Source organism: Drosophila navojoa, chromosome 4 (assembly GCF_054131105.1).
Source record: "Drosophila navojoa isolate 15081-1374.11 chromosome 4, UAZ_NAV_1.0, whole genome shotgun sequence".
NCBI classification, from domain to species: domain Eukaryota; kingdom Metazoa; phylum Arthropoda; class Insecta; order Diptera; family Drosophilidae; genus Drosophila; species Drosophila navojoa.
The window spans coordinates 9543141-9561510 of NC_142892.1; the positions used below are offsets into that span (position 1 = coordinate 9543141).

Sequence of the window (18370 nt, forward strand, 5' to 3'; positions counted from 1 at the left end):
TAGAAGTAAAATAAGCCAGACTGCCTTCTCTATGTCTTGTGAGACTTTGTCTACAAAGACACAACACAGATGCATCGGCTGCTGTACCTAAAAGGCATTTGCAAATTGATCAAAGGGCAGATATGTGATAATTAATGCAGGCAAGCAATAAAGGATGAGTTGTGGAGGTATGTTCAGAAAGGTTGAATAGCTGGAGCCCAGATTATACATCATTTATATTTTGAATGTAATAGAAGGAAGTACGAATTATGTAAAAATATATTTTCATTTTCCAAGTGTAAGTACTCTGAAGTAGAGTGATAAGTAGAATAAAGAATTTATATATCGTCTGTCCTCTGCAAGAAACATATTAAAGTTCAATTAGGTTAACTCCCACTTCAAGTCGTATGTGAACCGATTCATTGTGCCGCCGTGGAATCAGCTCAAAGGAGCGCCAGGAGTGACAAGCCAGACAGGCTTGAACTCTTTGCACTTAGCCGTGAACCCGGCTTAGTCAGTCAGTCGGTCGTGTACATTAAATTCAATTGAATATTTCATAAGCTGCCAAACAACAAAGTACAACAATAATATAAGCGAAACAGAAAACGGCGCACAAACACGAAAAACGGCTGCCAAAATAGTCGACAACAACAACAGCAACTGTAACAATAACAACAGTCAGAGAAACAGCAGCAGCAGCAGCGACAACAACAACAACAACAACAACAACAACGATGGCCATTCACAGTCTGCAAAAGTAAAAGCATACTTTTTGGCGCTTCTGCCAATGCAATTGTCTGTGTATTGGTGTATTGTATGTGCCTATAGATGTGTTTGTATGTGTGTGTGTGTGTGTCTAGTGCTGTCTATACGTCCGGTTTGTCTGGCTCGATTGTGCTCGCTGATAATGGCCGCTGAACTTTGCTTTATTACATGCAAAAAAGAAAAAAAAGGAGAGGGAAAGCCGCTGATAGGCGAAGATTTTTATACTCTGTTAGGGCAAGTAAAGCCAAAAAAATAAAATACAATAAATAAATAATTAAAAATAAAAAAAAGAAAAATATTTCAAATTAAATAAATAATTATAATAAATAATAAACAAAAGTAAAAAATAAATTAAATAATGTAAAATAAATAAATAAATAATTAAATAATTTATTAAAAAATAAATACTAAAAAAAATTAAATGAGATATATAATTAAAAAATATATATATATATAAATAAAATAAAATATAATTTTTAGCAATCTGTGAAGTTTGCTTTAATATATTATTATGGGATGATTTAATTAAAATATATTTGTACTCTTTTCTTAAATGGAAGTGATATTTATTTCATAAAACTATTTGAAATCCATTTTTTGCTGGAATCATATAGTATTCATAAATTTACTTTAACTATCATTCATCTCTTGTGTTGTCGAATTATTGCCATTGATGACAAACCACTTAGCCCAGCTGAATTACCCGCAGCAAGTGTATTGAAAAGAAGGCCTGGCATAGTCGAAAAGTCGTAGCCAAACCACAGACACGCTGGCAAGTAGCGAAGGAGCCAAAAGCCCCCGAAAAAAAGAGGCAGCGGTTGCAGGCAATTGTGGGGCGTGCCACTCAACTTTTAAAGTGGCACTCAAACAAAGCACGAGTCGTGCAGAAAAAGGAAAAAAGAGAAAAACGAGCCAAACTGGAAAATAAATTTTTTGGGAATATGCCGATGTGCCGCGCGCGCTCTCGCAGCTCTATGGGGCGCCACATGCCGCATGCCGCATGCCACATGCCGCATGCAGCGCGGCGGCGGCATCTAAATGCCGCCTTATTAGTCAACTATGAATTATGCACAGGGCTCGTATTATCTAATATGCCGCAGGCGTCTAGTTAAATAATTGACAGCCCGCAGCCCGCAGTCGCTCAGGCCGAGGCCTCACGTAATTTGCCAGGTATTATGGGTTACATAAGTTATTCATTAAGTTATTATGTGTTTAAAGCTCACACAATGCCAGCAACGAGCTCGACTCACAAGAGGTGCTTAACTTTTATTGTTTATTGGCAGCCAACACATACACACACACAGTAACACACAGATACTCGGTTCAGCTGGCCTGGCTGGGCATTTTTTTTCTTTGATCTGACTTTACCTTTTGTTAAACGTCTTAAGTGCAGCTTCGCTTGTTGCACACCTCTCCAGTTACCAGCAAGAAAAGCCGGCAGCCAGCCCGAAGCCAGCCGGCAGCTATCAGGCAACAGCTACCAGCTAAGAGCAACCAGCTAAGAGCTACCAGCTCCCATTTCCCAGTTGGCTGTTTTTATGCTCGCTCATGGGATGGAAAGAGGTATATTGGCGCTGTGTAATCTTGTTCTTGTGAGAGGAGCGACTGTCTGTCCGCCTGTAAGAAAGTAAACCTTCGTCTTAAGATGTATTAAAAATGGCTTTGATGATTCTGGCAAATCAAGAATTGATGTAGTTATAAACCTCTAAGAAACTGAGAGAATTATGCAGATGATTCATTAACGTACATCAACCTATTCCAGTTGCTGTTTATCATAAAGTCGACATTATAAGGGAGTATTGTGCAGTCAGTTACAGCCGTTTGCTGGGCTCTGTCTTGCTTTATTTTTATATATATTTTCATCCCTCCGGAAATTGTTATGCTTAATGGCTTTTCAGTTTACGTTTTAGTTGCTTTTTATTGTGCTCTCTGCAGCTGGAGCATTTAATCTTAACTACTTTATAATTTATTTAGCTTCTGTTTCACATATATATATACATAATATATATGTATATATATATCTGAAACATCAATTGCGTTTGTTAACAATTAGAGGCACAGGGATTAATTGCTTCAGTATAAGGTGTAAAAATAAGGTGTTTTCTGATGGCCTCCTAAGTTTAACTAGTTTACATTGAGTGAGGCATAAAGTAGTGCCAAGTCTTGCTGTTTCGCATTAAGAGCAGCAGTGGCATAGAGTATTCGCTGGCGCTCTTATCTCAGTTGGCCCGTAGATTTTACATGTGTAAAAGTTAATTTGCTGTCGGGGTTTACTTTTTTGCAGTATCTTAAGGCGGCTTAGAGTTGAAGTAGTTACGGCTTTAGATCAATATCTAAAGCCGTTGAGGGAAATTGAGTTTGCTAAAGTTTTATTACCTGTTTTTTGAGGGCATCTTTTACAGTGAGTTAATGTGGGGATTAGAGAAGCGACTTGGCTATGAAAGTTAAGCAGAACGGCATGTGTATGTATAAAGGGCAAACTTAATTGGAAAACAGCTCAAAGGGAACCTAAGTAGTTTCCAGAGTCTAAAAGTATATAGAATAATAATGGTGACACCGTATCTTATGAATAATGTCTTGCATGCTGATTGAATGTTTGAGTGAGCCGAGACGAGCTGCTTTTGCTCAGCAGCTTCCTGCTGACACTTTCAATTTCCAGGTCTCGGCTCGTGAGCCTAACTGAGTTAAGCTCAAGCCAAGCGTCGCGTCTGCCAATGTCAATCACATTAGGGCATTTGAATAAATCATATTAGGTTGATGTTTTTCACTTTCACGTTTGTTTCGCATTCCACTACACAGTGTGTGCATGTGCCATAAATAACGTATACGAGCTGTGGTCTCGCTGTGCCTTTTTGACAAACTTTTCACTTTCACTTTCACATAAAGCAAACAAAGCGGCAGCAGCCATTCGCTTCGCTTTGTGGCTGACCAAAAACTGACATTTAGCAAGCATATTAACATGAACGAGCCCGTTAATGAATCACTTTGGCCACACTGACCGCAGCTATAAAACGCGACCCTCAAACGGGGACAAACACGCACCGCCCGAGCGAACCACTCAAAACTTGATGGTTTGCTGTGGTTAGCAAAAAAAAAATGAAAGAGAATTGCCTCTCTCGCTCTCTCTTTCTCTATCTCTCTCTCTCACTCTCTCGCTTTAGTTTGCGAAAAATGCCAAGCGACTTGAGGAATTTAATTAGCATAAGTTTTTGTGCGAAACGTAAAACAAAAATTGAAAAATTGAAATATCAAAGAGCTTGGCAGGACGACGGCGCCGCATGTTTTATGTATGTATTTATATTGTGCAAATAAGTTTATTTTATTAAAAGTTGCAAAACATTTCGCCAAGCGCAATGGCAAATGTAAGTAGGCAAAAGTAAAAGACGCAAAAAAAAGAAATACAACAACAACAACAAAAAGTAGAGCAGCAGCAGCAACAGCAACTGCCTTGCCGCTTCTCAAATTGAAACAGCGAGACGGGGCACTTGTGTACTTTGCTGTCAAAGTCATTCAAATTCAGTGCATGCATAAAAAATTAACTTAGAAGAGCCACCACCACCCATCCAACCACCCAACTAAACAACGAGCCACAGAGCAGCGAATTAAAGGTCTCACTTTTGTGGTAGCCAAAAAGTTCTCTCAAGCCCTCTTCACCGAGCACCGAGCACCGAGCAGCGAACAGCGAACAGTGAGCGCCGAGTACTTTGATGAGTTGCAATTAAAATTGGTGGTATGGCCTTGTCGACGTCGACAGCTGTGCGGAGGGGGGGACAAGGGAAAAGAGTCACGAATGCAAGGCAGCTAACAATTGAGGTTGGCTTTGATAGTTGCCACAGCAAATGTCAAAAATTTCATGTGCTTAAGAATCATGAGAGCCAAAATGAAGGCCGCAATAACCGAATGAAATATGAAATGTCTAGGCAAAGTGGAGCAAGTGGAGGGAATTTATGGCATATTGAGGTGAAGAAATGGAAAATTTTATTTGCTAATCTGAGTAGAAGGAGGAGGCATTGGAGAATATGTACATATGTCAACCTGAGTAGCTGAAAGAGGATAAATTTACATTTCCCTGAAAGAGAGTCGAATGAATTTTGATTTATATATAGCCTGTAGCTACAGTCATCTCTGTTATTTAATAATAAGGCATAGGTATTTCGACTTAATTAACTTCATATCATTTAGAAAAATGCATAACATTCTTAGAGATCTTACATATCAGTCTGATAAATGAATGATGAAGACTAAGAAAACTTAATAATCTTATAGTATTTGTTCTCTTTCAATTAGATTTGAAGTTAGTTTGATTTTCAGTTATACCAATTGAAATTTGTCTCTTCAGCATAAAATTGGTGCTTTTAATTGCTATTTTTATAGCTTTTATTTTAAATGCACCTCTATGAAATGGGTTTTATTTTTTTGAGCCGGATGACAATTGACAATTTGGAACGTGCAATTAGTCGCATTTGTTACGTTTAGTTTAGTTAAAAGTTTCAGTCATTTTGTTAATTTGTTTTGTTGGCCCCTTTTCGACAAAAATATGTGTGTGTGTGTGTGTGTGTGTGTGTGTGTGCATGTGTCCTTTCGTTTCAGTTGGCATTGTGAAGCGGGTTAAACGCGGCGTATGCGTAACTAATTGCTTTGACCAGGCAGCTAACAGCAGTTGCCGCTCCCATGGCCAACTAACCGGCGTAACGGGTAGCCCCATTTAAACGATGCCAATTTGAAGGCCACTCAACGGCACAGAACCAAAAGTGGAGGACTTAAACTAAAGACCAGAAGCACTTGGCTGCCAGGGCTTTGGCGCTAGCTAGTTCTCGCAACGACGCACATGTTGCAAATTGTCGCCAAATGTGCAAGTGGAGTGAGTGTGAGAGAGAGAGAGTTTATATACATGTGTGTGTGTGTGTGTGTCTGTGTGTTTGTGATGAAAACAAAGCAACGTACAACAATGGAGTCCGAGGGCAAGCGCACCGAGACGAGACTGGCACGTTATAAAAATTGTATTTTAAAAGTCATTAGCAGCTTTGCTGCCTGTCATTGAGCATTGCGCGACGAAGGAGTTGACAAGCGTTTCGACTCACATTTTCTCCCATTCTCTTTGTTGCCTTTTTGTTGTATATTCTTGTTGTTGTAAATGGCAGACACATATGTAAGGGTAAGCTTGGCTGGCAATTATGATACCCTGTGCCAAGGTGCCTGTGTGAAGAGCAGTTTTAGTGGAGTTGCGTTGACAAAAGTTGCGCTGAGTATGAGTGAAATGAGTTTTAAAATGAGAGAGATTCTGCCAAAATGAAAAACTAAGATTCATTTGAAGCTGAAGCTTAGGGCTGCTTATATAGTCCGTGAGCAGTCTTCAAACGAAGCTCGATTGCCATGTGGACTCACTGAATTAAGTAAGTTCTCTTCTTCTCTTCTCTTCTTCTTACTCTCTCTCTGTGTTTATCTTGCTCTCTTTCATTTTCTTACTCTCTTATTTATTTTATTTTAACTTTACGTTCATATATGATATTTAATCTGATTAAGATATGAATAAAGCAAATGCATGTGTAATTATATTTTATATTTTTTATTTAACTACATTTAATTCTATTTAGTACTTATATTTTTTTCTTATCATTTTATAACTTTTTGATACGCATATATTCTTTCTTAAATCCAATTTATTTATAAATTTTATTATTATTATTTTTAATATTTTTTTATATATAGATAAATTTAAAAATATATATTTTAAATGTTATTTCGAAATATTTTGCTACTCTCTTTAATAATCGAAAAATTGATTTTGTTTTTTGAGCCTCATCGGAGTACTAATAGACATAGAGACTTCAGATTTACTGTGTATATATATATGATGAATACAAACATTTTGTAATCAACAGATTTTGGATACCACGCCCCCTTCGCCCCCAATTCGTAAAAAACGTATTTCAAGTACTAGAGACTTGTGCTTTAGAATGTACACACATTTTGACCATATGATTACGCTCTGAAAATTTCATTAAGATTGCATGTCTACAAAAAAAGTTATTCATCAAATAAATTCTCATACTATTGCCCACACTGCAGCGCAGCCCAAGCGCAGTCGCTGCTTACTGCGCAGTTAGCAGAGCGCGGGCGCGTGAGGGTGGATGCATGTGTATGTATGTGTGCGTGCATAAAAGAAGTGCAGAATGATAAGAATATCAGCTTGGAGGGTTCAGGGTATCTCCTAGTCGAGCAGTCTCGACTAGAGTCTTCTTACTTGTTGTTTTTGTAGGTGTCGTGTTTAGAATATATTTTGTAGCAAATTTCTGGTACCGGACCTGACTGCAATTAGTGAGCTTTGAGCAGAGCGTGCTCTGACAACGACCACACACCCGCATACATGCAAATGCTCGCACACACACACATATATATATGAGTGATTTTTAATTAATAAACTCATTAGGCCTGGCCTCGTTGTTGTTGTTTTTGTTGATATGTCGCTGCTGCTGCTGTTGCTGTGGCTGTTGCTGGTTTTGCTATGTTTTAGTCATTTTAATTACTGGCAGCTGCCGTGTGTTTGGTTATAGAACGAGCCTGTATGGCTGACCCCTGGCTGGCATATAATTTCCTGGCATTTCAACAATGTGCCGACAATTTTTATGTTTTTAGACGTTTTTGCTTGTTGGCAGCAGCGGCAGCAGCAGCATTTGACGTCGCGTCGCCGGTTCGTTGGCAGCTTTTGTTGCCGCCTGTCGTTCAACTTTTGACGTGTTGCATGAGGCGCGGCCAGACAAAAGGCAATGCCAACCAACCGTTTTGTTCAACTAGAGGCGAGCCAGAAACGTGCGAGAGTTTGCCTAAAAATTAAATATAATTGTTGTTGTTGTTGTTGTTGCTGTTGTTGTTGCTGTGGTTAGCTGGTTAACACTACTGAGGACAGGCCACACCACAGGCACACACACACACACAGAAGCGACGACAGCAGAGACAGCAGACACTGAGAAAGAGAGAGAGAGAGTGTAGTGTAGTGTAGTGTAGTGTTGTGAGTGAAGGCATTGGGTTTTTGGCGGTGTGAGTATCCATGCTGTGTGACGTTTAGAACCACATATCATAGTTGATATGAAAGTACTAGTTGTTGTAGCTGTTAATGTTGTTGCCTGACGAGTGCTGCTTAACTGACGTTCTATCTACATTGGACAGAGACGGCGCATATCATCAAGAGAAGCCAATGCATAAATAGAGTAGTACAGCTGCTTTGAGAACTCTGTATGCTATATATGGGTCTGCTAATATAAATGAAAAGTTCTTGAAGGTATTTCATAGAAAATCTGCTCAGTTCTACAGTCATTTATTTGTTACTCTTCATATGGTTTAATTATCTCGTATTTATTCTTACAAACCCCATACTTATTATTGTAAGATAGTATTAAAAATTTCTTTAAATAACTTTCAGCAACTTCACTTTTATGGCCAACAAAAACTGCTTTCATGCAACACCTGTGGCCGCACTGTTGTTTTTTTTTTTTATATATATGTACATATATTAAATAAATATAAAAAGGGTAAAAAAAAAAACTGAATAATGTCAAAGAAATTACACGGATTTATGAAATGGCCACAAAACGGCGCTAAACACGTTGACGCGCTCAACACGCAAAGCACCACAAAATTATGCGCAATTGTGGCTCAGCAGCGCTGGCAGGGTGGGGCAGCAGGGCTCGCACCACACAAGAACCTTAATTGAGCGACAAAACGAAATGTTTTCCAAGCGAAACACGAAAATAGTTGGGCACAAATAGATAAAGGTTTAAGTGGCTAGCAGAGAGTGATTCGAGAGCTTTAAATAAATAAACCGAAAAAGGGGGCAAAATGTCTAGCTGATTTAAATTTAATAAAGTTTATTTAATATTAATATGTATATACGTTTTTTTATGTTGAGTTCTCTATAGCCATGCCTAATTAATTTCAATGAAATTTCTGTGCATTGAAATTTTTTTCAGGTTGCGCTTTTCTGACCTACTTCAGTCCGGACAGCACAAACACGGCTGCCAATTCGCCAACATCTGGGGCACAGGCGGCGCTCTACAATGACAAACAGTCTATAACAGGGGTAAGTCAAAAGCTGTGCATCTAATTAGTAGACACTGTAGACACACAAACTCTTTAGCCCCCGCTCTGCTCCCACAACCCACAAAAGTATGCTATAGAATTATGTTCATATATATGTATATGTATAATGTTAAAGTTGATCTGAAATGCAAATATTTTGATTTGTTAACTTAATTTGCATACGTGTAATTGCCATAAATCAAAAGTTAAAACAACCAACAAATAAACTAAGCTCCACAAATTAGCTATGCGCAGAACTTTTATTATTTATATTATTTTTCTACGCACAATTAGGTGTTAGAGGAGTGGGAACGTGCACGGAAACTCTCGCTCTCTCCCTCTCGCTGTCTATCCCTGTCTCCCTCTCTCTGAGCATGTTAATTTTGTTTGTTTTTTGGCATAATGGTTAGCTGAGCTTCTGATAGGAGTTGTATAGCTTTTAGAGGCGGTATGTTACATTTTGGTATATACCATAATTTTTAGTATTTTTGTGCTGTAAGTTCTGTGAAATATATGTTCCCAATATTAGTGAGTGATGTTGAACTTGAAAGCGGTTCCAGATTTAGTTCTCCCTTCAGCAATTCCTTAATTCTAAAATACTTTAATTTCCATTTTTTGTTTGCCAACAGAGCATCAATTATTCGTCTATCGAAAGTTTCCATAAACTTTTGTTCATCTATTTCAATTTTTGCCTGTGCATTTTATGTCCAATTATTTTATTTGCAATTGTGATTTTCTGCACAAGTTTTTACTTTAAAACAATTGATTGTTCAGATTGTTGTTGTTGTTGTTGCTGTTGTTGCATTTAGTTGCTATTGTGATTAATTATTTTTAGTAAAAATATGTTTGCTCGCTCGCTCGCATTTATCGCTCACTAATTGTGTTGATTTTGGCAATTAGCAGCGGGCGTGCATGGGCGTGGCAATGCCGGCAATGGTAAATTAAATATTTGCATATTTATAACAATTTTCACAGTCAATAAATAAAACACCTGCAGAGAATGCTACGCACTGGCACAGAGAATGTGTAAACACGTTAAACTAACGTATGTTTTCGGTTTTCCATTCGAATGTGGCCAAAGGCCAGAGGTCACAGAGGACAGAGGACAGGGGACACCAGAAAAATGAAATGAAATATACAAAATTTAAAATGTATTAGCCGAAAACAAGTCTTTAATGGAAATTGTGTGTAATGGCTCGTTGGCCAAAGCAAAACAAACAAAACACGTTTTAGCCGCAGGCGGCTAACATGTGCCTGGGCCAAGAGTTCAGCTTCCAAAATATATTTTATAAATAGACTCAATTAAATAAAATCGACTTTAGATGAAAGCCAAAGAAGTCACACAATTTTACAATTAAGCCCGAATTCTATTCAATTGTGCAGTTAACTTATTATCAAATAAAACTATAAATGGAATGCAACTGATATATATATATATATATATATATATATATATATAAATATAGTATATATTTGCTCATATATGTATGTATTATTAAAGCTTCGCTTCTCTTTGGCTCTCCACTCATAAATCTACCTGCATAAATTGTCGAAAATTCATAAAACGAAATGAAATTTTGCATAAAATATTAAAAAGCAAACATAAAACATTTGCAACAACTGCAACGGCAGACGACAACAAGAAACAAGTTTATTGAATATGCAAAAATGTTCCATTGTAAGAAAAAATGAGAAAAAATTGAAAATCTTCTCAGCTCACACCAGCCCACTCCCGACTCCTGCTGCCAAACAAAGATAAATGGATAGATAGCCGCAGCCTAGCATTTTTGGCTTGAATTACTTTTGCTCTTGTTTTCATATTTTCTTTGTCTACAACACACACACACACACACACACCAACATACAACGATTTTGTGGTCGTTTTGTATAGAAATTTATTACATTTTCTCTGCGTGCGAAGGAAGTGTGGCAGAGTGTGGGCAGAGCACAAGCTGCAAGACTTGCCTACCTCATTCAAAACTTTGTTTTGTGTGCCACTTGTGCGGCGGCAGTTGTGCAACAACTTTGCTGCCAACTCTTTAGCATTGTTGTTGTTGTTGCTGTTGCTGTTGTTTGTTGTCTCTGTTGTTATTGTGATACTTATTAAAATTTTCTTAGAGAGACAACAAGCAAGCAAAGTAAAAGTGCTGCTTGCAGTGCTCTTTTTATTCCCTCCCTTCTTTTTGTTATTTTTATTTTCTCTCTTTTCATCTGACCCAAGTGCGCTCTTTGTTATTTTAATATTGTGAGCGTAGAGTGAGTGCTGGGGGCGTGGCAGACAGCAAACGCAAGAGCACTTGAACATAATCAATTGTGTAATGTAATAGCTCATTCATTGGGACAATTTTTAATTAACTCACACTAGAGAGCAAGAGAAAGAGAGATAGAGAGAGCTAAAGAGAGCGACTCGAGTTGAGTGGAGTGCATGTAATTCGTTCGTTTCATTTTGATCTGCCAGACTTGCACTTATCAGTGGAGTATATAACTTCCGTTTCCGCTTCAACATACTTGGGCAAAGTTTGTGCAAATGAAATGCGCTTGTCCGCAAAAGGAAACAGTTTAGCATAAAAATGAAAAGTCAAGACGCCAAAAGTATATATATATATATATGAGGAAAAGAGAAGGAGCTGAAAATAATAGGGAAATCCTCGGACTCTAACAACTCTGGCAACTGGCAGGCGAGCAGGCTGGCTTTATCTGAATCTTATACGCTGCTTTGTCGTATTCAAATTTCTATTTAAAAAGTCAAACAGCTCTCTGTATGTGTGTGTGTGTGTGTGTGGGCGGAAAACTTGTGCAATGGCTAAATGCAATGCAAGGAAATCATAACGGAAATTTTTTCGAAAATGAAAAATATCTGCTGCAGCGCTCCAACTCGAGCTGAGTGCACAGGATGTGGGCAGTAACTTTGCACACATGCCAGCAGTGCACTGGAGGCAGCCAGTCGACGGCGGCCCAGGAAGTGTCTGCGAAGAAATGCTAGCGGAAAACAGCAAGAGGCATAGCAAAACCACCGAATCGAAGAAAAAATACAGAGAAAGAGCAAGGGAGAGAGAGAGCAAGAGAGAGAGAGAGAGAGAGAGAGGGAGAGAGAGCAGTAGCAGGAGAGTGCATATATGCAGTAAATAATAAAGCGCATACTTTAAGAGCTGCCCCGCAGGCAGCTGCAGCCATTGATTAATGGCCACGGGCTCTGCTAATTCTCTGCAATAAAGACACGACGCGCACTCGAGCCGCAAATGTATCTTTTGTGTAGCACATGGGTTGCAGCAGCAGGAGCAGGAGCAGGAGTGGAGCTGCTGCCAGAGGTTAGCTGGCCAGCTGTAAAATATTTTTGCTTACGTGGCCATGTAAACACACAGTGACAAAAAAAGAAGAAGAAGAAGAAGAAGGAGAAGCGTACTGAGAGTGGCGGACACATCTGTAGAAAATACTGCCGAAATCAGCAGAAAAAAATTTAACCGCAGTCTGCAATTAATCAAGCCGCACAGGCAGAAGCAGTTAGAGCCTGTAATTGATGCATGCTAACGACCAAAAAATGCTCTTCTAATGGAGTTAGATGTGTGTAAGTTAAGTTTGAATAGCAATTGAGCTTGATAAGGGGTTAAAAAGTATTAAGGTCTAGCAATATTGCATATAGAATAGATGGATATAATTGATAAAGAGTTCACTGCAATATATGCCATAAAATATAGGCTTTTGATTGGGGAAACTGTGTAGGGAAAAGAAAAGCGTCAGATCATCAGATTTTACCTTCAACTGTTTGCATGCCCTACCCTAGGGTATGCTCCATAATCTCTCACATTTTGCACAAGCTCCACTGCAGTGTCTAAGGATTCAGCTGGCGTTGCTCAGCCGTTGGGCTGTCGGCCAGTCAATTGGTCGATTGGTAGGAGTTTGGCTGCATCAATTTGGCAATTTATCTGGGCGATCTGCATTTGTTGATTTTGCGCCGGAGAGTCTGCCACAATGTTTGCTATTGTCCGCTTTGCATAAGAGCTAACGAACTAGATTTTTTCCTCGCACTTGGAGGCTTGGCTCGGAGGCTTTCTCTGCTGTGTCTGCACTCGGTCCGCTTCATTGGCATATCAATCAACGGCCAAAAGCGGGAAATGAATTCGCTTACTCACACGGCCGGCCCGCCGACCAAGAGATATAGTCAAAGCGGAGAATGTGGATGCTACGGATTTTTTATTTCCAGCATCGGCTGTGTTTTCTTTTTTGTCTTTTCTGTTTTGTTGTCCGTTTCTGCTGATGTAGTTGTCGTTGTTGTTGTTGTTGTTGCTGTTGTTGGCGCGGCCGGATGCCATTTTAATTAAGTGTTGGGGGCCTGTAACCGAACCGCCAGGACGTAGGCAGGCGTCGGTAGCGTTCTGGCGCCTGGCCAAAGCCCTTTTTGGCGTGTCTTCTCATTCTGACCGTGAGGAATTTAACATTTAGAACGGAAGTGTGCAAAAAAAAAAAAAAAAAAGGGAAAGAAAAGAAAAAGAAGAACAGACCAGGAGAATAAAATGCCAACCAGCTGCGCAGTGACAGCTGTGGGGTGTAGCTGCTGACGCTGGTTGCGACTGACAGTTTAATTATTATTTTTGCAAATCAGTTAATTAATTAAGATGGCCGAGATTTCTGTGGGTAGCATATGAGCAGCACGCGATGCCATTTCCACAAAGCACAAAAAAAAAGGGGCAGCTCGTTAGACGAGCGTTGATAGATCTTTAAGAAGTCGCTAGCCGGTGAGAGATTCGTAATTAGCTGAGGAGCTTAAAGAGTTTGTCCTGAGGTTAAGGCCTTGCCAATCTGCTCGCTTAAGCATGTTTACAGCACACTCTTCTTAGGCTCATAATGCTCTAATGAGTTTTATATATGCTGCCGCTAGAGCCTTGCCATGTCGCACAGCCAGAGGACAAGGGATTGCACTTTACATAGCAGTTACTCCAGCTGCTGCTGCCGGCTCCTGCTGCCTGCTGCCTGCTCCTGCTGCCTGTTGTTCGCTTGCAATTAAATCCGCTTTGCAAATTTATGACCAACGAATTGCTCTTTGCGGCTTTTTTCCAGGCCAGACCAACAAAAAGACACCAAATATTCGAGCTATGCCCATGCAATGAATGTGTCTCTCTGCGTATCTCTCACTCTACCTCCTCTCCCCTTCTCTCTCGCTCTCTTTCTCTCTGGGCATTACGACTAAGTGAGTTTTTTCACATACACACACACATATACACACGCACACATATGCAGTATGCAAAGAGCTTGGGTAACCACCTTATGTTCGATTTCAGAAGTGCCAGCTCTTGAGTGCGCATTCAAATGAAAATGCCAGCCAAACGTAGAAAAAAGAGTAGCAAAGGAGCAATTAATGCACAAAAAATTATGCCAAAGCGCAAAGATTAACACATACAGACACACACACACACGCTCACAAAAAAATATATACAGAACTGGTAATGAGGCAAACGGCGCTGCTTGATTAATGTGAGTAGCTGCTGCCTCCTGCTTCAATTTTGTGCTGCTCCTGCAGCATTTGAAACCGCAACGGGCCATAAAAATTGTCTGCCACTGCTCTCTCTCTCTCTCACTCACGCAAGACTCTCTTGCTCGTTTCTTTTTTCGTTTTTTTCAAGTTTGTGTGGCAAATCCATGAAATGTGGTCGCAGCTCGACTACAAAGAGCATATTTTATGCAAGCGCATGTGTAAAAATATATTTTATTAGGCTGCCACATTGCTTCTCATGAATGTCCCGAGACTCGGGTTTGCATTACCGAAAAATGCGCGACATTTCTACTCCTCTTTTATTGAGCACAAACAGACAGACAGCGGCTGATAGAGAGAGTGAGAGGGCGAGAGTGAGAGTGTGAGAGTGTGAGTCCCGACACTGTAATAAAAATGTCGAAATCCTTGGTACGTCTGTGCGCTTCAAAAAAATGTCTGCCTGCTGCCAAGGTGCTTGTGGCATATTTATCACGCAATTGTCACCAGCGAAAGCGGCAACAACTTTATCTGCGTGGCAACTGTTGCTGCTGCTGCCTGCAACTTAAAGAGCGAATTCTTAAATAGAATACCGCCCAGCTGATGCACGCATGATTTAGTTAATATTAAATGCAATGATAGATAAGTCCCGTTCTATAAATGTTTAACAGTGCATAAAGCAGATATGCCAGCCACTGCAGGAAAAGTTTGTCATATCTCTTGATTTCCCGAACGAGTATAAATAAAAACTCGCTCATGCTTATCACTCACACAGAATCAAAGTTTTGCGCTTTGTAATTATGCTCTATAATATATAGAAGGTCCATGCAATATGCAAAGCATAAGCAGGATGCATGAAAAATATTTATTTAAAATTTTATTTATTGTTATTATTTATTGTGTGCTTTTCGTTAGTTCAATTTGGTGCTGGTCAAACGCGATTTTAATTTGAATTATTTGCGTTCAGTTTCCGCTTAAAAATGTTTTTCTTTTTCCATTTCCATTTTCCATGTTTGTTTTTTTATTATTTTTTTTTTTTTTTGCAATTTTTTTCAACGCAATTTTTAGTGCGCAGCGAGCGGAAATGCGAGTTTGCCTTTGAACGAGCAGCTGTTTGCTGTCACTTTTGGCCGTGGTGGCACTTTGCGCGCATTTGTATAAATTTAAATATATACGAAATATGAAACGAATGCACTCAAAGTGATGTATGTGAATTTATGTGTATATATTACGTATTTTATACGAGGTGTGCTTTTAGAGTATCATGAATGCCAATATTCTTGGCCAGAAACAATGCTTAGAGTTGGGGCAACTCTTTCTTCTCGAAACTGAGGAGTCCTAGGATATATGGATCCATGAAGATGAACGAAACTAGAAAAGGGAGAATCTTAATGCTTAATACATTAGTTTGAGGGGGAGAGAGGATAGTAGATACTCTTGCAAAAGCAAATAAATACCCTTAATTTTGTACTACTTTTCGTGCACACCTCGCATTTACCTCTATACAGCTGCCTGCAATTATTGTGCCACCCATTTTGAGTAATTGAAAATGCTTGATGCCGTCTTTATTTTCTTTTTTGCCCCATTTTTTTCCGTGTCGCTTCTTTATAGCGCATAAATTACGCGACATTGGCATTTGAGTAATTTACTTGAAAATATAATAAATAGCAGCTGGCTTTTTATCATGCGGATCTTGAGAGCGTATTGTATATGAAAGATAAGTGTGCCATAAATAAGCCTAACAAAATTTATGCCACAATTGCCGTAATTTACTGCCTAAGGCTAAGAAATTAGCCGTGACTTTAAATTTATTTTCATTTATGTAGAATATATTGAATATTTATTAGATGTATCGAATTTCATATAATTTTTGTTGTTGTTGCCTGTTTCACTGCTTGACTTCCTCCACTGTTCACTGCATGCTAAGCATTAAACACCCAATTTTTGACCTGATTATAATGTATATAACTATATGAATAATATATCATATTTCTATAATCAATAAAATGAGTCAAGGTAAGTATGAAATGTGTTTTGTGTACGTCACTTTGTTGTGTTTTTTTTTGTATGTCTTTAAGTCTTGAAAGCAAGTCAGCTCAACAATTTCTATTAGTGCATAAGTGAGGCCTAACCTTTGCCAGCTGTGTGAATATCTATATATGTCTTCTTGGTCAGTCTTACATCAAGTAAGATTGATTGATTGAACTCACTCACACACACCCACACAGACATAGGCAGACAATATGATAAATAATTTAACTATGATATAAATCAATGTTGTTACTGACTTCATATATTGATGTTGTTCTATAATTGATGTTGTTGATGTTGTTGATGTTGTTCTACTACTACTACTACTACTACTACTACTAAACTAAACTAAACTGTAACTTCTACAGAATATGTTATACAAATATATACTTCTATATACTGATTTATGTTGTTTGATGTGTTGTTGTTCGATTTTGATTTCTGTTTCGTTTACTATTGCCTTACTCTTTTCCTACTATTTGATGTTGTACAAAACTTTGTGGCAGTTCCACTCGCTGTTGTTGTTGTGCTCCTCTCTCTGCCTGTCTCTCTCTCTCTCTCTCTTTCTCCCTCTCTGTCTCTCTTCTGTCTCTCCAAAAGTGTTTATCCGTCTAATTGCAGGTGGCGTATCCTTGCGGTGCCCTGAGCGTGCGGCGCATGCGCTGGCGCCATCAGCAGCAGCAACACCAGCGTCAGCTCTACTGCGGGCCCTATGCGCGCCTGCAGCAGCAACACCAACGCCAACAACAGCAGCAGCAACAACAACATGAATTGCAGTTATCGTCGGGCCTTGGCCTCATCAGCGCTTCGGCGACTTCTCGCAGCAATTTGCGCGAAATTTGTAAAACGCATGCAATTTGCTAACAGCAATTGATTGCCTCGACCGAAGCAGCAACAACAGAAACAGAAACAGCAGCAGCAGCAGCAGCAACAACAACAATAAGTAGTAATGTGCCGGTTAACAGTTCAGCAGCAACAACATCAACAACAACAATAACAACATCAACGACAGCAACAACATCAACAACAACAACAAGAACAACCAGTGCGCAGCAATCGCAACAAAAACAGCAACAGCAACAATTGCCATTGCCGTGCGCTACGCAAATTAGTCAAAACAAATTGGTAGGTGGCCATTATATAGTATTTGGTCTATATAAGATCGGGTGTGTACATACATATAGATGTAAGTGTGAGTGTGTGCCGTTGGCGTGTTGTGGCAGCACAATGCTGGGCACTAGTCGAACCGCACATCTAATTTGAATAATAATAATACAGCTCTATTTTTGGCTATCTCTGTGGTGAAAAATGGAACAAGAAAAGAGCAGCAGATTATAAAAAGACCAAAAATTGGAGTAGATTGCCATAGGGCATACTCCTTAAATGCCTAATTGGCTTTAAATTGAAAATGAATACGTGTGCTATATATAGATATATGTATATGCAATTATTGACGTATGTGCTAAAATATATATATCTTAGATTTATCATATTATAAGGTAGATCTTTATGATTCTATTTATTATCTGTAGAATTGAATTAATTTGAATTGAATTTGATAATGCATAAAAAGGTTTTTGTGGTGATATTTCATATCAAACTCAAACTCAGAATCTGGATGTGATTAACATTTTCTTCTCTCAGTTTCGGCTTTGGCATGACAAAGCCCCTGAGAAACTAAAGCCCTACTCTCGGTTACCAACACTTGTTATTTTCTATGATATATACAATCCGACTTTGACCTAGACTGTAACCACTTTCAGCCCATTATATACCATAATAAAAATGATTAGGCTCATTTATCCAAGTACTGATAAATGTTGCCTATTATGCTTATTAATTATGCCTCAAAAATGGCCTATTAAAATGATGCCAATTCCGTATTCAGCGGTTTACTTCATACGCATCCTCACCTCGCTTATTAGAGGCTCTTTTGCTTGGTGGCCAGCTGCAGCTGTGGACTGGGTCTCATCTTGGCTCGACTGTCGATTATAATTCACTTTTATGCTTAACGCATATATTTCGCTTATGGTCGCCCACTTGGTGGGGCAGTTG

General features: G+C 39.1%; 1 protein-coding gene across 2 annotated transcripts in view; it reads left to right on the forward strand.

Moving 5' to 3' along the window:
• Positions 1 to 18370, forward strand: part of LOC149091385 (uncharacterized) — a 218933-nt gene that overhangs the window by 42536 nt on the left and 158027 nt on the right. For both annotated transcript variants that reach the window (XM_089259250.1, XM_089259249.1), the window contains exons 4-5: positions 8712 to 8821; positions 16937 to 17440. In XM_089259250.1, the coding sequence (XP_089115376.1) occupies positions 8712 to 8821; positions 16937 to 17179 (353 nt within the window). In that variant the 3' untranslated portion in view covers positions 17180 to 17440. The remainder of the gene's footprint in view (positions 1 to 8711; positions 8822 to 16936; positions 17441 to 18370) is intronic.